The sequence below is a fragment of the Giardia intestinalis genome, chromosome 4 (assembly GCF_000002435.2).
Source record: "Giardia intestinalis strain WB C6 chromosome 4, whole genome shotgun sequence".
Taxonomy (NCBI): Eukaryota; Fornicata; order Diplomonadida; family Hexamitidae; genus Giardia; species Giardia duodenalis.
In genome coordinates this window covers 2,581,366-2,602,150 of record NC_051859.1, presented here as the reverse complement: position 1 = coordinate 2,602,150, position 20,785 = coordinate 2,581,366, and the positions used below count along the sequence as shown (strand labels likewise).

The 20,785-nt window shown below is 52.7% G+C and overlaps 1 protein-coding gene and 10 pseudogenes across 6 annotated transcripts, besides 5 other annotated features; all 11 read left to right on the top strand.

The window, feature by feature from the left end:
* The first annotated feature begins 466 nt into the window (after positions 1-466).
* Positions 467-2,374, top strand: GL50803_0050274 (annotated as a pseudogene). The gene has a single exon.
* Positions 467-2,374: a sequence feature (pVSP).
* A 43-nt stretch (positions 2,375-2,417) lies between these two features.
* Positions 2,418-4,205, top strand: GL50803_0050273 (pVSP; annotated as a pseudogene; the record flags this gene model as incomplete).
* Positions 4,206-4,217: 12 nt separating this feature from the next.
* GL50803_0050272 lies at positions 4,218-6,122 on the top strand (annotated as a pseudogene). The gene has a single exon.
* Positions 4,218-6,122: a sequence feature (pVSP).
* Positions 6,123-6,134: 12 nt separating this feature from the next.
* On the top strand, positions 6,135-8,036 carry GL50803_0050271 (annotated as a pseudogene). Its single transcript has one exon.
* Positions 6,135-8,036: a sequence feature (pVSP).
* A 12-nt stretch (positions 8,037-8,048) lies between these two features.
* GL50803_0050270 lies at positions 8,049-9,911 on the top strand (annotated as a pseudogene). Its single transcript has one exon.
* Positions 8,049-9,911: a sequence feature (pVSP).
* Positions 9,912-9,954: 43 nt separating this feature from the next.
* GL50803_0050269 (pVSP) lies at positions 9,955-11,715 on the top strand (annotated as a pseudogene; the record flags this gene model as incomplete).
* Positions 11,716-11,786: 71 nt separating this feature from the next.
* On the top strand, positions 11,787-13,586 carry GL50803_0050268 (pVSP; annotated as a pseudogene; the record flags this gene model as incomplete).
* A 12-nt stretch (positions 13,587-13,598) lies between these two features.
* Positions 13,599-15,507, top strand: GL50803_0050266 (pVSP; annotated as a pseudogene; the record flags this gene model as incomplete).
* Positions 15,508-15,519: 12 nt separating this feature from the next.
* GL50803_0050265 lies at positions 15,520-17,403 on the top strand (annotated as a pseudogene). Its single transcript has one exon.
* Positions 15,520-17,403: a sequence feature (pVSP).
* Positions 17,404-17,415: 12 nt separating this feature from the next.
* Positions 17,416-19,319, top strand: GL50803_0050264 (pVSP; annotated as a pseudogene; the record flags this gene model as incomplete).
* Positions 19,320-19,574: 255 nt separating this feature from the next.
* On the top strand, positions 19,575-20,735 carry GL50803_002692 (Acyltransferase; the record flags this gene model as incomplete). The annotated part of the gene is made up of 1 exon (XM_001704543.1): positions 19,575-20,735. One exon carries the CDS (start codon positions 19,575-19,577, stop codon positions 20,733-20,735), a length of 1,161 nt encoding a protein of 386 aa, XP_001704595.1.
* Between the last annotated feature and the right edge of the window lie 50 nt (positions 20,736-20,785).

Below are 20,785 nucleotides of genomic sequence, written 5' to 3'. Positions count from 1 at the left end.
CTCGACGAGCCGATCCCACCTCTCACCCGTCGCCCGTGCAGCGCCGTCCCTCCGGGCACACGACAGGGCGCCTCGTGTGCGACCAGGCCAGCGGGCTCCCCCCTGGGGCAACCCTCGGAGTGGGAGTCTCAGAGAGGAGGCCGCCGGGGCACCCCCACCCGCTGCACGCAATCCGGTCCACACCACAGCCTTTCTACTGATACCCCTGTTCGTGGTGAGCGCGCTTGCAGTGACCTGCCAGCAAGACGGGAACCATACAGCGACCTGCCAGACCGATAAGTGCGAGACGGTCGGTAGCACAGAGATCTGCACCGAGTGCAAGACCGGGGGCGTCCCAGTCGACGGCTTCTGCTGGCCCCCCGGCTCCCCCCAGGCCGCGGCAGCCGGGTGCACCCAAGCAGACGGGACTGCCCTCGACAAGACGGCAACCACCTGCGGAAAGTGCGGCGACGGGTACTTCCTCTTCATGGGCGGGTGCTACAAGACAACCGACGGGCCCGGCAGCGAGATATGCACAAAGGCTGAGGGAGGACTGTGCACTGAGTGTAAGACAGCTAACGGCCTGTTCAAGAACCCAGTTACACCATCAGAGAAGGGTAGCGAGTGCATCTTGTGCTCCGATACTATAGATAGAAACGGGGTCATGGGAGTCGCTGGATGCTCAGAATGCTCCCACACGGGCACTAGCGGACCGGCCACGTGTACAGAGTGTCAAGCAGGGTTCGTTACGAAGGGCAGTGCATGTGTGAAGTGCGGAGACGGCTGCTCTGCTTGCTCAGCTGATACTCCGACTCAGTGTACCGCCTGCGTTGAGGGGAAGTACTTGAAGGGTGGTAACACTTGTGTAGATGCTGGTGGATGTGACAATGGTAACTATGCGGACAAGAAGACCTGGACCTGTAAGGCCTGCAGTGAGATACAAGGATGCACCGCGTGTGCATACGACGACGCCACGGGAAAGCCGAAGTGCACCGACTGCGGTAGTAAGACGGTCAGAGACGAGCTGGATGGGACAACGACCTGTGTTGATGAGGCCGAGTGCAAAGTGGGCAAGACGCACTTCTACGACGCCTCGAAGTGCGTGCAGTGCGGCGACAATGGTAAGGGCGGAGTCCAGAACTGCAAGCTGTGCACCGCAAAAGGCACCTGCGAGGCTTGTGTCGACGGGTATAAAGTCAACGGAAACGCCTGCGAGGCCTGCACAGGAAACTGCGCAGAGTGCGGAACAGCGGGTCAAATCAACACATGTACAAGATGCATGCCGGGGTACTTCCTTAAGGATGGCCCGCCTAAGACATGCGTTCTCTGTGATGACGAGACAAGTGGGATTCCAGGCTGTGTCGAGTGCACAGGCGGCGTGGGGTCCCTCAAATGCACTGAATGTAAGCCCAACTACAGACCCAGCGGAGAACCTAGCGACCTCACATGTACAAAGACCTGTGAAGATGAGACTGCATGTGGAGGGACAGCAGGGGCCTGCGACGCCATCGTGGTCGGCAACGACGGCAGCATGCTCTCTTACTGTTCAAAGTGTGTTGGCGCCGGCTATGGCCCTATTAATGGGAAGTGCACCAATGCACTTGCAGGTAATACCTGCGCCGATGGCGTATGTACGCGGTGCACCAACAACTACTTCCTCTATATGGGTGGTTGCTATGATGTGTCGAAGGCTCCTGGCAACCTCATGTGCTCTGCGGCTCCAAGTGGGTTCTGCACCACACCGGTCGGGCGCTACTTCAAGATTCCCGGGGACTCTGCTGCTCAGCAGTCCGTGCTTGCCTGTGGCAACCCTGTGGGAGCGACCGCGGGCGACAAGGCGTACGTCGGCGTGCTAGACTGCACGGCGTGCGCGGCCCCGCAGGCGCCAGCCGCCAATGCGATGGCCGCGGCGGTCTGTAGTGCGTGCGACAAGACGAAGAAGCCCAACAAGGATGGCAGCGGGTGCACCCTGTGTGCGGTCGGCGGGTGCAAGAGCTGCGCCATCGACGGGATGTGCGAGGTGTGTGCTGAGGACAATAAGAAGCCCAACATGGCTGGAAGCACCTGCTATGTGTGTCCGGCCCAGGGCTGCTCTCACTGCAGCGCAGACAACAAGTGTGAGGCATGTACCAATAAAGACCAGAGACCCAGCCTGGACGGCACCCAGTGCATTGTCTGTGACATAGAGAGGTGCATGCGGTGCAGCGCAGAGGGCGTCTGCGGGGAGTGCGAGGAGGGCTATGTCCCGAGGGATGGCATGTGTGTGTCCTCTGGCGCCAACAGGGGCGGGCTCTCCACGGGGGCCATCGCGGGGATCTCCGTCGCTGTGGTCGTCGTCGTGGGGGGTCTCATAGGGTTCCTCTGCTGGTGGTTCATCTGCAGGGGGAAGGCGTGACTTAGGTAGTGAATGCTGTACAATGTGTGATAATGGGTGATAGTGGAGTGAGATATGCACACAGGCCAGTAGTGGAGTGTGCACTGAGTGTAATACAGATAGTCAGTACATATTCCAGAACAAGGCAGAGAAGGTGACCCCTGGTGGGGAGTGCATCCTCTGTCATGATGCCACGGGAGCGAATGAGAACAAAGGAGTGGCCAACTGCCTCAAGTGTACAGCACCGGGGAATGCAGGACCTGCCACGTGTACAGAGTGTCAAGCAGGGTACTATAAAGATGGTAACGGTGCATGTGTCAAATGTAATGAAGCTTGTCTGACTTGCAGCGGTGAGGGCGCAACTAAGTGCACCCTCTGTGCGGGCGAGAAGTATCTCGATGGGAATAATTGTGTAGATGCTAGCAGTTGTAATGGAGATAAGTACCCCGACCCAAGCACCGGCAAGTGCATAGCTTGTAACGCTGGAGCAGATCAGGGGGGCATACCAGAGTGCACTGCTTGCACGTACGATGCAAAGCTACAGAAGCCGAAGTGCACCGCCTGTGGGGGAGCCAAGCCTCTCCTTAAAGGGTATGTCGATGGATCAACAGAGTGCGTGGATAAGGCGGGATGTGCAGCGCTAAACACAGTGGGAACACACTTCCTAAGCCAGGATGAGAACAGTTGCATACTATGCAGCGCTACCGGAGGAACCGCCCCCAACAAGGGAATTGCTGAGTGCAGTGGGTGTAAGAAAACCGACCTGGCACAGCCTCCAATCTGCTCAGAATGCCTCCCTGGATTCTACTTTGATACCACCTGCAAGCCCTGTGGGACCAACTGTGCCACCTGCAACAGCGCTAATGCTAACCAGTGCCAAACCTGCAAGCCCGGGTTCTTCCTGAAGAGTGGCGCCCCTGGTGAGTGTGTCTCATGCGACAGTGTGGACAATAAGGGCCGCGAAGGGTGCAGTGCATGCTCTAACACTGGTGGATTCAAATGCACTGAATGTAAGCCTAACTACAGGAAGCAATCCAATGGAGATGCGGGGGATGACTATACATGTGTGAAGACCTGTGAGGATGACACTGCTTGTGGTGGTACCTCTGGTGCCTGCGATGCAATAGTGATTGATGATAAGGGTGTAGAGCATCATTATTGCTCATACTGTGGAGAAGCTAATACGTATCCTATAGATGGGAAGTGTAATAGTGCTAAAGCAAATAATCAATGTGATCAAGGTGTATGTACACAATGCACTAACAACTACTTCTTGTACATGGGTGGGTGTTATAAGTATGATACAGAACCAGGAAGCCTCATGTGCAAGACAGCAGCCGATGGTAAGTGTACAGCTGCCAATGAGAATAATAAGTACTTCGTAGTCCCTGGTGCATCCAACACTGATCAGTCTGTCCTGGCCTGTGGCAACCCATTAGGCACACTAGTAGATACTAAGGCATACGTCGGGGTAGAGGGCTGCTCCCAGTGTACAGCCCCAGCAGCTCTGTCTGATGGTGGTATGGCCCCCGCTGTCTGTACCTCCTGTGACAGTAGTAAGAAGCCCAACAGGGATGACATGTGCGAGGCATGTAGTAGTGGGAAGGTGAGCCCTGGGAGGAAGTCATGCGTGGATGGCTGTCCCAGCAACTCCACTGATGATAACTCTGTCTGTGTGTGCAACGATGGGTACAGCCCTGATGATGCTGGGGCCTCCTGTGTGTCCTCTGGCAGTAATAGGAGCGGCCTCCGCACGGGGGCCATCGCGGGCATTGCCGTCGCCGTGGTCGCTGTCGTGGGGGGCCTCGTGGGCTTCCTCTGCTGGTGGTTCCTGTGCAGGGGGAAGGCGTGACTTAGGTAGTGAATGCTGTACAGTGATAGTGATAGTGCTATGTGGTGTGGGGGTGATAGTGATAGTATGAGACTCCTCTTCATGGGCGGGTGCTACAACAAGGATGCACACCCTGGCAGTGAGATATGCACAGCAGCCAGTAATGGAGTGTGCACTGAGTGTAATACAGCTAACGGCCTGTTCAAGAACCCTGCTACACCATCAGAGAAGGGAAGGGAGTGCATCCTCTGCTGGGATACCAAGGGAGCAGATGGATATACGGGGGTGGCTAACTGCCTCAAGTGCACGGAACCAACTAATAGTCCAGGACCTGCCACGTGCACTGAGTGCCAAGCAGGGTACTATAAAGAGAATAACGAATGCAAGCAGTGTGATCCGTCCTGTCTGACCTGCGATGGAAGTGGTCAGAATCATTGTACATCGTGCCCAGAGGGGAAGTACCTGAAGACTGACAAGTCATGCGTGAATAATAATGGATGCACTGGAAACACTTATGCTGACCCGGAGTCGGGGAAGTGCCTTCCTTGCAACACGATAGATCAAGCATGTACCCAGTGTGAGGTTGATTCGACTACCAAGAAGCCGAAGTGCACAGCTTGTGATAACAGTAAGATCCCCAGGACGGCCCTTGATGGGACCTCGACGTGCGTGACAAAAGACTACGCTGGATGTAAAGGCGCTGACGAGGCCCTATTTATGAAGGAGGACAAAACATGTGTTTTATGCAGTACCGTTTCAGCTGGAGCCGATCCAAATGACCAGGGCATTGCCGGGTGTAAGAAGTGTACCAAGGACTCGGCGACACCGCCGACCTGCTCGGAGTGCCTCGATGGATACTACAGTAGTGGTAGTGGTACGGTTACATGCACCGCTTGTCCAGGTGCTAACTGTGCCACCTGCACTCAAACTGGCAATGATAAGTGTGATACATGCAAGCCTGGGTTCTTCATGAAAGGCAATGGTCCTACTGGTGAGTGCGTTGCTTGTGATAATGCACAGGGGGGCATCGATGGGTGTGCCGAGTGCACAAAGGAGTCTACAGGACCTCTCAAGTGCACAAAGTGCAAGCCTAACAGGAAGCCCGCTGGAACCTCAGACAACTATACATGCACAGAGAAGACCTGCGAGGACCCCACGGCTTGTGGGGGGACAGCTGGCTCTTGTGATGCCATCGTAATAGATGATCAGGGCACCACAAAGCACTACTGTTCCTATTGTGGAGATAGTTCACAAGCTCCTATAGATGGTCTCTGTGCTAGTGAGGCTCAAAAGGCTGGGAATACTTGTGCTAATGGTGTATGTACACAGTGCACCAACAACTACTTCCTATACATGGGTGGCTGTTATAGCACTCAGAAGGCTCCTGGTAGCTTCATGTGCAAGACAGCAGGTAATACTGGGATCTGCACAGAAGCAGCCAACAATAGGTACTTCGTAGTGCCTGGTGCATCCAACACTGATCAGTCTGTGTTGGCTTGTAGTAACCCCCTTGGCACACTGACAGGCACTGGTAATACTGCTAAGGCATATGTGGGGGTAGAGGGCTGCTCCCAGTGTACAGCCCCAGCAGCTCTGTCTGATGGTGGTATGGCCCCCGCTGTCTGTACCTCCTGTGACAGTAGTAAGAAGCCCAACAGGGATGACATGTGCGAGGCATGTAGTAGTGGGAAGGTGAGCCCTGGGAGGAAGTCATGCGTGGATGGCTGTCCCAGCAACTCCACTGATGATAACTCTGTCTGTGTGTGCAACGATGGGTACAGCCCTGATGATGCTGGGGCCTCCTGTGTGTCCTCTGGCAGTAATAGGAGCGGCCTCAGCACGGGGGCCATCGCGGGCATTGCCGTCGCCGTGGTCGCTGTCGTGGGGGGCCTCGTGGGCTTCCTCTGCTGGTGGTTCCTGTGCAGGGGGAAGGCGTGACTTAGGTAGTGAATGCTGTACAGTGATAGTGATAGTGCTATGTGGTGTGGGGGTGATAGTGATAGTATGAGACTCCTCTTCATGGGCGGGTGCTACAACAAGGATGCACACCCTGGCAGTGAGATATGCACAAAGGCTGAGGGAGGACTGTGCACTGCTTGTAATACAGCTAACGGCCTGTTCAAGAACCCAGTTACACCATCAGAGAAGGGTAGTGAGTGCATCTTGTGCTCCGATACTATAGATAGAAACGGGGTCATGGGAGTCGCTGGATGCTCAGAATGCTCCCACACGGGCACTAGCGGACCGGCCACATGCACTGTCTGCCAAGATGGATACATTAAGAAGGGTGATGCATGTGAGAAGTGTGATCAGTCCTGTCTGACCTGCGATGGAAGTGGTCCGAATCATTGCACATCGTGTCCAGAGGGGAAGTACCTGAAGACTGACAAGTCATGCGTGAATAATAATGGATGCACTGGAAACACTTATGCTGACCCGGAGTCGGGGAAGTGCCTTCCTTGCAACACGATAGATCAAGCATGTACCCAGTGTGAGGTTGATTCGACTACCAAGAAGCCGAAGTGCACAGCTTGTGATAACAGTAAGATCCCCAGGACGGCCCTTGATGGGACCTCGACGTGCGTGACAAAAGACTACGCTGGATGTAAAGGCGCTGACGAGGCCCTATTTATGAAGGAGGACAAAACATGTGTTTTATGCAGTACCGTTTCAGCTGGAGCCGATCCAAATTACCAGGGCATTGCCGGGTGTAAGAAGTGTACCAAGGACTCGGCGACACCGCCGACCTGCTCGGAGTGCCTCGATGGATACTACAGTAGTGGTAGTGGTACGGTTACATGCACCGCTTGTCCAGGTGCTAACTGTGCCACCTGCACTCAAACTGGCAATGATAAGTGTGATACATGCAAGCCTGGGTTCTTCATGAAAGGCAATGGTCCTACTGGTGAGTGCGTTGCTTGTGATAATGCACAGGGGGGCATCGATGGGTGTGCCGAGTGCACAAAGGAGTCTACAGGACCTCTCAAGTGCACAAAGTGCAAGCCTAACAGGAAGCCCGCTGGAACCTCAGACAACTATACATGCACAGAGAAGACCTGCGAGGACCCCACGGCTTGTGGGGGGACAGCTGGCTCTTGTGATGCCATCGTAATAGATGATCAGGGCACCACAAAGCACTACTGTTCCTATTGTGGAGATAGTTCACAAGCTCCTATAGATGGTCTCTGTGCTAGTGAGGCTCAAAAGGCTGGGAATACTTGTGCTAATGGTGTATGTACACAGTGCACCAACAACTACTTCCTATACATGGGTGGCTGTTATAGCACTCAGAAGGCTCCTGGTAGCTTCATGTGCAAGACAGCAGGTAATACTGGGATCTGCACAGAAGCAGCCAACAATAGGTACTTCGTAGTGCCTGGTGCATCCAACACTGATCAGTCTGTGTTGGCTTGTAGTAACCCCCTTGGCACACTGACAGGCACTGGTAATACTGCTAAGGCATATGTGGGGGTAGAGGGCTGCTCCCAGTGTACAGCCCCAGCAGCTCTGTCTGATGGTGGTATGGCCCCCGCTGTCTGTACCTCCTGTGACAGTAGTAAGAAGCCCAACAGGGATGACATGTGCGAGGCATGTAGTAGTGGGAAGGTGAGCCCTGGGAGGAAGTCATGCGTGGATGGCTGTCCCAGCAACTCCACTGATGATAACTCTGTCTGTGTGTGCAACGATGGGTACAGCCCTGATGATGCTGGGGCCTCCTGTGTGTCCTCTGGCAGTAATAGGAGCGGCCTCCGCACGGGGGCCATCGCGGGCATTGCCGTCGCCGTGGTCGCTGTCGTGGGGGGCCTCGTGGGCTTCCTCTGCTGGTGGTTCCTGTGCAGGGGGAAGGCGTGACTTAGGTAGTGAATGCTGTACAGTGATAGTGATAGTGCTATGTGGTGTGGGGGTGATAGTGATAGTATGAGACTCCTCTTCATGGGCGGGTGCTACAACAAGGATGCACACCCTGGCAGTGAGATATGCACAAAGGCTGAGGGAGGACTGTGCACTGCTTGTAATACAGCTAACGGCCTGTTCAAGAACCCAGTTACACCATCAGAGAAGGGTAGTGAGTGCATCTTGTGCTCCGATACTATAGATAGAAACGGGGTCATGGGAGTCGCTGGATGCTCAGAATGCTCCCACACGGGCACTAGCGGACCGGCCACATGCACTGTCTGCCAAGATGGATACATTAAGAAGGGTGATGCATGTGAGAAGTGTGATCAGTCCTGTCTGACCTGCGATGGAAGTGGTCCGAATCATTGCACATCGTGTCCAGAGGGGAAGTACCTGAAGACTGACAAGTCATGCGTGAATAATAATGGATGCACTGGAAACACTTATGCTGACCCGGAGTCGGGGAAGTGCCTTCCTTGCAACACGATAGATCAAGCATGTACCCAGTGTGAGGTTGATTCGACTACCAAGAAGCCGAAGTGCACAGCTTGTGATAACAGTAAGATCCCCAGGACGGCCCTTGATGGGACCTCGACGTGCGTGACAAAAGACTACGCTGGATGTAAAGGCGCTGACGAGGCCCTATTTATGAAGGAGGACAAAACATGTGTTTTATGCAGTACCGTTTCAGCTGGAGCCGATCCAAATTACCAGGGCATTGCCGGGTGTAAGAAGTGTACCAAGGACTCGGCGACACCGCCGACCTGCTCGGAGTGCCTCGATGGATACTACAGTAGTGGTAGTGGTACGGTTACATGCACCGCTTGTCCAGGTGCTAACTGTGCCACCTGCACTCAAACTGGCAATGATAAGTGTGATACATGCAAGCCTGGGTTCTTCATGAAAGGCAATGGTCCTACTGGTGAGTGCGTTGCTTGTGATAATGCACAGGGGGGCATCGATGGGTGTGCCGAGTGCACAAAGGAGTCTACAGGACCTCTCAAGTGCACAAAGTGCAAGCCTAACAGGAAGCCCGCTGGAACCTCAGACAACTATACATGCACAGAGAAGACCTGCGAGGACCCCACGGCTTGTGGGGGGACAGCTGGCTCTTGTGATGCCATCGTAATAGATGATCAGGGCACCACAAAGCACTACTGTTCCTATTGTGGAGATAGTTCACAAGCTCCTATAGATGGTCTCTGTGCTAGTGAGGCTCAAAAGGCTGGGAATACTTGTGCTAATGGTGTATGTACACAGTGCACCAACAACTACTTCCTATACATGGGTGGCTGTTATAGCACTCAGAAGGCTCCTGGTAGCTTCATGTGCAAGACAGCAGGTAATACTGGGATCTGCACAGAAGCAGCCAACAATAGGTACTTCGTAGTGCCTGGTGCATCCAACACTGATCAGTCTGTGTTGGCTTGTAGTAACCCCCTAGGCACACTAGTAGGCACTGATAGTACCGCTAAGGCATATGTAGGAGTATATGGCTGCTCCCGGTGTACAGCACCAACAGCTCTAACAACAGCTGGCATGACTGCTGCTGTGTGTACCTCCTGTGACAATAGTAAGGTGCCCAACAAGGATGGCACTGGGTGTGTGACATGCTCTGACACCAACTGCAAGAGCTGTGTGATGGATAATATATGTGGGGAGTGTGTTGATGGATACAGTCTAGAGGGTGGTAAGTGTGTGTCCTCTGGCGCCAACAGGGGCGGGCTCTCCACGGGGGCCATCGCGGGGATCTCCGTCGCTGTGGTCGTCGTCGTGGGGGGTCTCATAGGGTTCCTCTGCTGGTGGTTCATCTGCAGGGGGAAGGCGTGACTTAGGTAGTGAATGCTGTACAATGTGTGATAATGGGTGATAGTGGAGTGAGATATGCACACAGGCCAGTAGTGGAGTGTGCACTGCTTGTAAGGTAGATAACCAGTACATATTCCAGAACCCGGCTGCAACACCAGAGAAGGGAAGGGAGTGCATCCTGTGCTGGGACACGGTGGGAGATGGCGCGACAAAGGGAGTGGAGAACTGCGCCACATGTACGGCACCACAGAATGCAGGAGCAGCTACATGTGATACCTGCACAGAGGGATACTTTCTAAATAGTAACGGGGCATGTGAGAAGTGCAACGACTCTTGCCTGACCTGTGAGACGTCGGCGACCCAGTGTACCTCTTGTAAGGGAAATACGTTCCTGAAGGATAATGCATGCGTGAATAATAATGGATGCACTGGAAACACTTATGCTGACCCGGAGTCGGGGAAGTGCCTTCCTTGCAACACGATAGATCAAGCATGTACCCAGTGTGAGGTTGATTCGACTACCAAGAAGCCGAAGTGCACAGCTTGTGATAACAGTAAGATCCCCAGGACGGCCCTTGATGGGACCTCGACGTGCGTGACAAAAGACTACGCTGGATGTAAAGGCGCTGACGAGGCCCTATTTATGAAGGAGGACAAAACATGTGTTTTATGCAGTACCGTTTCAGCTGGAGCCGATCCAAATTACCAGGGCATTGCCGGGTGTAAGAAGTGTACCAAGGACTCGGCGACACCGCCGACCTGCTCGGAGTGCCTCGATGGATACTACAGTAGTGGTAGTGGTACGGTTACATGCACCGCTTGTCCAGGTGCTAACTGTGCCACCTGCACTCAAACTGGCAATGATAAGTGTGATACATGCAAGCCTGGGTTCTTCATGAAAGGCAATGGTCCTACTGGTGAGTGCGTTGCTTGTGATAATGCACAGGGGGGCATCGATGGGTGTGCCGAGTGCACAAAGGAGTCTACAGGACCTCTCAAGTGCACAAAGTGCAAGCCTAACAGGAAGCCCGCTGGAACCTCAGACAACTATACATGCACAGAGAAGACCTGCGAGGACCCCACGGCTTGTGGGGGGACAGCTGGCTCTTGTGATGCCATCGTAATAGATGATCAGGGCACCACAAAGCACTACTGTTCCTATTGTGGAGATAGTTCACAAGCTCCTATAGATGGTCTCTGTGCTAGTGAGGCTCAAAAGGCTGGGAATACTTGTGCTAATGGTGTATGTACACAGTGCACCAACAACTACTTCCTATACATGGGTGGCTGTTATAGCACTCAGAAGGCTCCTGGTAGCTTCATGTGCAAGACAGCAGGTAATACTGGGATCTGCACAGAAGCAGCCAACAATAGGTACTTCGTAGTGCCTGGTGCATCCAACACTGATCAGTCTGTGTTGGCTTGTAGTAACCCCCTTGGCACACTGACAGGCACTGGTAATACTGCTAAGGCATATGTGGGGGTAGAGGGCTGCTCCCAGTGTACAGCCCCAGCAGCTCTAACAACAGCTGGCATGACTGCTGCTGTGTGTACCTCCTGTGACAATAGTAAGGTGCCCAACAAGGATGGCACTGGGTGTGTGACATGCTCTGACACCAACTGCAAGAGCTGTGTGATGGATAATATATGTGGGGAGTGTGTTGATGGATACAGTCTAGAGGGTGGTAAGTGTGTGTCCTCTGGCGCCAACAGGGGCGGGCTCTCCACGGGGGCCATCGCGGGGATCTCCGTCGCTGTGGTCGTCGTCGTGGGGGGTCTCATAGGGTTCCTCTGCTGGTGGTTCGTGTGTAGAGGGAAGGCGTGACTTAGGTAGTGAATGCTGTACAATGTGTGATAATGGGTGATAGTGGGTGATAGAGGGTGATAGGGTGATAGTGGAGTGTGATATGCACAAAGGTCAGTAGTGGAGTGTGCACTGCTTGTAAGGTAGATAACCAGTACATATTCCAGAACCCGGCTGCAACACCAGAGAAGGGAAGGGAGTGCATCCTGTGCTGGGACACGGTGGGAGATGGCGCGACAAAGGGAGTGGAGAACTGCGCCACATGTACGGCACCACAGAATGCAGGAGCAGCTACATGTGATACCTGCACAGAGGGATACTTTCTAAATAGTAACGGGGCATGTGAGAAGTGCAACGACTCTTGCCTGACCTGTGAGACGTCGGCGACCCAGTGTACCTCTTGTAAGGGAAATACGTTCCTGAAGGATAATGCATGCGTGAATAATAATGGATGCACTGGAAACACTTATGCTGACCCGGAGTCGGGGAAGTGCCTTCCTTGCAACACGATAGATCAAGCATGTACCCAGTGTGAGGTTGATTCGACTACCAAGAAGCCGAAGTGCACAGCTTGTGATAACAGTAAGATCCCCAGGACGGCCCTTGATGGGACCTCGACGTGCGTGACAAAAGACTACGCTGGATGTAAAGGCGCTGACGAGGCCCTATTTATGAAGGAGGACAAAACATGTGTTTTATGCAGTACCGTTTCAGCTGGAGCCGATCCAAATGACCAGGGCATTGCCGGGTGTAAGAAGTGTACCAAGGACTCGGCGACACCGCCGACCTGCTCGGAGTGCCTCGATGGATACTACAGTAGTGGTAGTGGTACGGTTACATGCACCGCTTGTCCAGGTGCTAACTGTGCCACCTGCACTCAAACTGGCAATGATAAGTGTGATACATGCAAGCCTGGGTTCTTCATGAAAGGCAATGGTCCTACTGGTGAGTGCGTTGCTTGTGATAATGCACAGGGGGGCATCGATGGGTGTGCCGAGTGCACAAAGGAGTCTACAGGACCTCTCAAGTGCACAAAGTGCAAGCCTAACAGGAAGCCCGCTGGAACCTCAGACAACTATACATGCACAGAGAAGACCTGCGAGGACCCCACGGCTTGTGGGGGGACAGCTGGCTCTTGTGATGCCATCGTAATAGATGATCAGGGCACCACAAAGCACTACTGTTCCTATTGTGGAGATAGTTCACAAGCTCCTATAGATGGTCTCTGTGCTAGTGAGGCTCAAAAGGCTGGGAATACTTGTGCTAATGGTGTATGTACACAGTGCACCAACAACTACTTCCTATACATGGGTGGCTGTTATAGCACTCAGAAGGCTCCTGGTAGCTTCATGTGCAAGACAGCAGGTAATACTGGGATCTGCACAGAAGCAGCCAACAATAGGTACTTCGTAGTGCCTGGTGCATCCAACACTGATCAGTCTGTGTTGGCTTGTAGTAACCCCCTAGGCACACTGACAGGCACTGGTAATACTGCTAAGGCATATGTGGGGGTAGAGGGCTGCTCCCAGTGTACAGCCCCAGCAGCTCTGTCTGATGGTGGTATGGCCCCCGCTGTCTGTACCTCCTGTGACAGTAGTAAGAAGCCCAACAGGGATGACATGTGCGAGGCATGTAGTAGTGGGAAGGTGAGCCCTGGGAGGAAGTCATGCGTGGATGGCTGTCCCAGCAACTCCACTGATGATAACTCTGTCTGTGTGTGCAACGATGGGTACAGCCCTGATGATGCTGGGGCCTCCTGTGTGTCCTCTGGCAGTAATAGGAGCGGCCTCCGCACGGGGGCCATCGCGGGCATTGCCGTCGCCGTGGTCGCTGTCGTGGGGGGCCTCGTGGGCTTCCTCTGCTGGTGGTTCCTGTGCAGGGGGAAGGCGTGACTTAGGTAGTGAATGCTGTACAGTGATAGTGATAGTGCTATGTGGTGTGGGGGTGATAGTGATAGTATGAGACTCCTCTTCATGGGCGGGTGCTACAACAAGGATGCACACCCTGGCAGTGAGATATGCACAAAGGCTGAGGGAGGACTGTGCACTGCTTGTAATACAGCTAACGGCCTGTTCAAGAACCCAGTTACACCATCAGAGAAGGGTAGTGAGTGCATCTTGTGCTCCGATACTATAGATAGAAACGGGGTCATGGGAGTCGCTGGATGCTCAGAATGCTCCCACACGGGCACTAGCGGACCGGCCACATGCACTGTCTGCCAAGATGGATACATTAAGAAGGGTGATGCATGTGAGAAGTGTGATCAGTCCTGTCTGACCTGCGATGGAAGTGGTCCGAATCATTGCACATCGTGTCCAGAGGGGAAGTACCTGAAGACTGACAAGTCATGCGTGAATAATAATGGATGCACTGGAAACACTTATGCTGACCCGGAGTCGGGGAAGTGCCTTCCTTGCAACACGATAGATCAAGCATGTACCCAGTGTGAGGTTGATTCGACTACCAAGAAGCCGAAGTGCACACTGCGGTGGTCAGAAGATGGTGAGACGGCCATCGATGGCACGACACCTGTGTCGATGCAAAAGGCTGCGCAAGTAACGTGACGGATCCCATTCTATGATGGAGCACCAAGCATGTGTTGTATGAGTAAGTTTAGAAGCTAATAAAGGGACGCCGGGTGTAAACATGTAAAGAACGGAGCCAAGCCGACCTGCTCGGAGTGCCTCGACGGATATTACATAGTGGAATGGTGGTACGGTTACATGTGAAGCCTGTGGTGCCAACTGTGCCACCTGCACTCAAGCTGGCAATGATAAGTGCACTAAATGCAAGCCTGGATTCTTCATGAAACAACCCGGCTCTACTGGTGAGTGCGTTGCTTGTGACAGTACAACAGATGGTGGCCGTGAAGGCTGTAGTCTATGTTCTAACAATAATGGGTTCAAGTGCACTGAATGTAAGCCTAACTACAGGAAGCAATCCAATGGAGATGCGGGGGATGACTATACATGTGTGAAGACCTGTGAGGATGACACTGCTTGTGGTGGTACCTCTGGTGCCTGTGATGCCATAGTGATTGATGATAAGGGTGTAGAGCATCATTATTGCTCATACTGTGGAGAAGCTAATACGTATCCTATAGATGGGAAGTGTAATAGTGCTAAAGCAAATAATCAATGTGATCAAGGTGTATGTACACAATGCACTAACAACTACTTCTTGTACATGGGTGGCTGTTATAGCACTCAGAGTCCACCAGGCAACTACATGTGCAAGACCGCAGGTAACAATGGGATATGCACAGAGGCGGCCAATAATAAGTACTTCGTAGTCCCAGGGGCAACCAATCAGAATCAGTCTGTATTGGCATGTGGTAACCCATTAGGCACACTAGTAGATACTAAGGCATACGTTGGGGTGGATGGCTGCTCAGCATGTACAGCCCCAGCAGCTCCATCTGATGGTGGCATGACTGCTGCTGTGTGTACCTCCTGTGACAGTAGTAAGAAGCCCAACAGGGATGGTAGTGGGTGCTTCGCATGTGCTATTGAGGGATGCTCCCACTGCAACAGGGATGACATGTGCGAGGCATGTAGTAGTGGGAAGGTGAGCCCTGGGAGGAAGTCATGCGTGGATGGCTGTCCCAGCAACTCCACTGATGATAACTCTGTCTGTGTGTGCAACGATGGGTACAGCCCTGATGATGCTGGGGCCTCCTGTGTGTCCTCTGGCAGTAATAGGAGCGGCCTCCGCACGGGGGCCATCGCGGGCATTGCCGTCGCCGTGGTCGCTGTCGTGGGGGGCCTCGTGGGCTTCCTCTGCTGGTGGTTCCTGTGCAGGGGGAAGGCGTGACTTAGGTAGTGAATGCTGTACAGTGATAGTGATAGTGCTATGTGGTGTGGGGGTGATAGTGATAGTATGAGACTCCTCTTCATGGGCGGGTGCTACAACAAGGATGCACACCCTGGCAGTGAGATATGCACAAAGGCTGAGGGAGGACTGTGCACTGCTTGTAATACAGCTAACGGCCTGTTCAAGAACCCAGTTACACCATCAGAGAAGGGTAGTGAGTGCATCTTGTGCTCCGATACTATAGATAGAAACGGGGTCATGGGAGTCGCTGGATGCTCAGAATGCTCCCACACGGGCACTAGCGGACCGGCCACATGCACTGTCTGCCAAGATGGATACATTAAGAAGGGTGATGCATGTGAGAAGTGTGATCAGTCCTGTCTGACCTGCGATGGAAGTGGTCCGAATCATTGCACATCGTGTCCAGAGGGGAAGTACCTGAAGACTGACAAGTCATGCGTGAATAATAATGGATGCACTGGAAACACTTATGCTGACCCGGAGTCGGGGAAGTGCCTTCCTTGCAACACGATAGATCAAGCATGTACCCAGTGTGAGGTTGATTCGACTACCAAGAAGCCGAAGTGCACTAACTGCGGTGGTCAGAAGATGGTGAAGACGGCCATCGATGGCACGACAACCTGTGTCGATGCAAATGGGTGCGCAACAAGTAACGTTGACGGATCCCACTTTCTAAATGATGGTAGCACCAAGTGCATATTGTGTAGTGATGATAGTGAAAGTTTAGAAGCTAATAAAGGGACGCCTGGGTGTAAAACATGTAAGAAGAACGGAGCCAAGCCGACCTGCTCGGAGTGCCTCGACGGATATTACAATAGTGGAAATGGTGGTACGGTTACATGTGAAGCCTGTGGTGCCAACTGTGCCACCTGCACTCAAGCTGGCAATGATAAGTGCACTAAATGCAAGCCTGGATTCTTCATGAAACAACCCGGCTCTACTGGTGAGTGCGTTGCTTGTGACAGTACAACAGATGGTGGCCGTGAAGGCTGTAGTCTATGTTCTAACAATAATGGGTTCAAGTGCACTGAATGTAAGCCTAACTACAGGAAGCAATCCAATGGAGATGCGGGGGATGACTATACATGTGTGAAGACATGTGAAGACCCCACGGCTTGTGGTGGTACCTCTGGTGCCTGCGATGCAATAGTGATTGATGATAAGGGTGTAGAGCATCATTATTGCTCATACTGTGGAGAAGCTAATACGTATCCTATAGATGGGAAGTGTAATAGTGCTAAAGCAAATAATCAATGTGATCAAGGTGTATGTACACAATGCACTAACAACTACTTCTTGTACATGGGTGGGTGTTATAAGTATGATACAGAACCAGGAAGCCTCATGTGCAAGACAGCAGCCGATGGTAAGTGTACAGCTGCCAATGAGAATAATAAGTACTTCGTAGTCCCTGGTGCATCCAACACTGATCAGTCTGTCCTGGCCTGTGGCAACCCATTAGGCACACTAGTAGATACTAAGGCATACGTCGGGGTAGAGGGCTGCTCCCAGTGTACAGCCCCAGCAGCTCTGTCTGATGGTGGTATGGCCCCCGCTGTCTGTACCTCCTGTGACAGTAGTAAGAAGCCCAACAGGGATGACATGTGCGAGGCATGTAGTAGTGGGAAGGTGAGCCCTGGGAGGAAGTCATGCGTGGATGGCTGTCCCAGCAACTCCACTGATGATAACTCTGTCTGTGTGTGCAACGATGGGTACAGCCCTGATGATGCTGGGGCCTCCTGTGTGTCCTCTGGCAGTAATAGGAGCGGCCTCAGCACGGGGGCCATCGCGGGCATTGCCGTCGCCGTGGTCGCTGTCGTGGGGGGCCTCGTGGGCTTCCTCTGCTGGTGGTTCCTGTGCAGGGGGAAGGCGTGACTTAGGTAGTGAATGCTGTACAGTGATAGTGATAGTGCTATGTGGTGTGGGGGTGATAGTGATAGTATGAGACTCCTCTTCATGGGCGGGTGCTACAACAAGGATGCACACCCTGGCAGTGAGATATGCACAGCAGCCAGTAATGGAGTGTGCACTGAGTGTAATACAGCTAACGGCCTGTTCAAGAACCCTGCTACACCATCAGAGAAGGGAAGGGAGTGCATCCTCTGCTGGGATACCAAGGGAGCAGATGGATATACGGGGGTGGCTAACTGCCTCAAGTGCACGGAACCAACTAATAGTCCAGGACCTGCCACGTGCACTGAGTGCCAAGCAGGGTACTATAAAGAGAATAACGAATGCAAGCAGTGTGATCCGTCCTGTCTGACCTGCGATGGAAGTGGTCAGAATCATTGTACATCGTGCCCAGAGGGGAAGTACCTGAAGACTGACAAGTCATGCGTGAATAATAATGGATGCACTGGAAACACTTATGCTGACCCGGAGTCGGGGAAGTGCCTTCCTTGCAACACGATAGATCAAGCATGTACCCAGTGTGAGGTTGATTCGACTACCAAGAAGCCGAAGTGCACAGCTTGTGATAACAGTAAGATCCCCAGGACGGCCCTTGATGGGACCTCGACGTGCGTGACAAAAGACTACGCTGGATGTAAAGGCGCTGACGAGGCCCTATTTATGAAGGAGGACAAAACATGTGTTTTATGCAGTACCGTTTCAGCTGGAGCCGATCCAAATTACCAGGGCATTGCCGGGTGTAAGAAGTGTACCAAGGACTCGGCGACACCGCCGACCTGCTCGGAGTGCCTCGATGGATACTACAGTAGTGGTAGTGGTACGGTTACATGCACCGCTTGTCCAGGTGCTAACTGTGCCACCTGCACTCAAACTGGCAATGATAAGTGTGATACATGCAAGCCTGGGTTCTTCATGAAAGGCAATGGTCCTACTGGTGAGTGCGTTGCTTGTGATAATGCACAGGGGGGCATCGATGGGTGTGCCGAGTGCACAAAGGAGTCTACAGGACCTCTCAAGTGCACAAAGTGCAAGCCTAACAGGAAGCCCGCTGGAACCTCAGACAACTATACATGCACAGAGAAGACCTGCGAGGACCCCACGGCTTGTGGGGGGACAGCTGGCTCTTGTGATGCCATCGTAATAGATGATCAGGGCACCACAAAGCACTACTGTTCCTATTGTGGAGATAGTTCACAAGCTCCTATAGATGGTCTCTGTGCTAGTGAGGCTCAAAAGGCTGGGAATACTTGTGCTAATGGTGTATGTACACAGTGCACCAACAACTACTTCCTATACATGGGTGGCTGTTATAGCACTCAGAAGGCTCCTGGTAGCTTCATGTGCAAGACAGCAGGTAATACTGGGATCTGCACAGAAGCAGCCAACAATAGGTACTTCGTAGTGCCTGGTGCATCCAACACTGATCAGTCTGTGTTGGCTTGTAGTAACCCCTAGGCACACTGACAGGCACTGGTAATACTGCTAAGGCATATGTGGGGGTAGAGGGCTGCTCCCAGTGTACAGCCCCAGCAGCTCTGTCTGATGGTGGTATGGCCCCCGCTGTCTGTACCTCCTGTGACAGTAGTAAGAAGCCCAACAGGGATGACATGTGCGAGGCATGTAGTAGTGGGAAGGTGAGCCCTGGGAGGAAGTCATGCGTGGATGGCTGTCCCAGCAACTCCACTGATGATAACTCTGTCTGTGTGTGCAACGATGGGTACAGCCCTGATGATGCTGGGGCCTCCTGTGTGTCCTCTGGCGCCAACAGGGGCGGGCTCTCCACGGGGGCCATCGCGGGGATCTCCGTCGCTGTGGTCGTCGTCGTGGGGGGCCTCGTGGGCTTCCTCTGCTGGTGGTTCCTGTGCAGGGGGAAGGCGTGACTCGGGTAGTGAATGTATCAATGGATCCTGGTGATGGCCACTAACTTAGGGATAACGTCCGTTGTATCGTCTACTCAGTGTTGCCTTGTGCTCATGGGATGCTGTGCACAATAGGGAAAGGCACCGTGTGGCAGGAGCAACGATCCGTTCATCGGAATCAGCTGTAGTGGACAAGGCTATTTAGGAGGTATAGTCTACGCATTACGAAGTATGCGTAGTCGGCTACAGCTTGGCAGACAAGACTAGAAGATAAAAATGGCGTCCTTCATAAATCCAGACCTAAATAGGTCAGAAACAAGTATGGACGGAGAGGTGGAGTACCGACCAGTTCTTCCTTTTATTCAGAATAAGCACTATACCTCCATGGGAGAAAAGTGGTACGTTAAGTATCTACTGCTTCCTTGCTATCTACCACTTTCCCCCTTCGTTCTTCTCTTGCGAATAATGATTATAATACCGCTATTTCTGCTATTGGCACTGGCATGCTTCTTCTTAAATTTGGGGACAGATCCTACCAGGCCATTCGATAGAGTTAGGGCAACATTCCTTGTGCTGATAACAGCCCCCATAATTCGTCTCATGCTCTTTACTATGGGATATTGTGTAATAGTACGAAATCGAAAAGGAAAGGCTAAATGCCACGCTATTGTTGCTAATCATACAGACTTTATGGACATACCATGCATGTATTGCGCAGAAAGTACCTCATATGTTTCTAAAGAAGCCGCTACCCGGTTCTGGGCCATCAGGGCCATTGCGACAGCCACGCGCACCATTTTAATTCGTCGCGATATAGCTAAGTATACCCATGAAGAAGTAACCCAACTTATCTCTCCCGGTTGTGACACTAAGTCCCTGTCCGGCTTTTGCCAATTAGAGGCCCGTGCAAAGATCATGAAAGAAGAAGATAACGACCTTTGGACACCCCTTTTGATATTTCCCGAAGGCACCACGACGACTGGGAAGAGTCTTCTCCGCTTTCACACATCTATTTTCCGCTTAGGAGTCTCTGTCCAGCCAATCTCCATTAAATATTATTCATGGATACACACTGAATATGTGGGCAAGAGCCTCTTCCGTGTCCTTATACGGAAGCTTTTCAATCCCTTCTGCGTAACAGTGATAACATATCTTGAGACTGTAGCTTCGAATGGCGAACTTTCTCCTAGAACACTTGCAGATGTAGCTGGGAAGCGCATAGCAGACTCTCTGCATATCCCCTATCTTCCGTACACCAGTGAAGATGGCTTCTATTTCCGCAATTTACGTACCACATCAGAAAAGTGTAGCCCGGAGTTTATTAGGGATTATGGGTGGATCGGAACAGAAGATGCCTTGAATTTGAAACAAGATGTGGCGTTTACAGAACAATATCGTCTTCCGAAGGGCCCGATCATCCGACATCCTGAGTGCTGAGGAAGGCCATGTAAGATGCTAATTGGTCCATAGGGCGCGTTGATACAGGC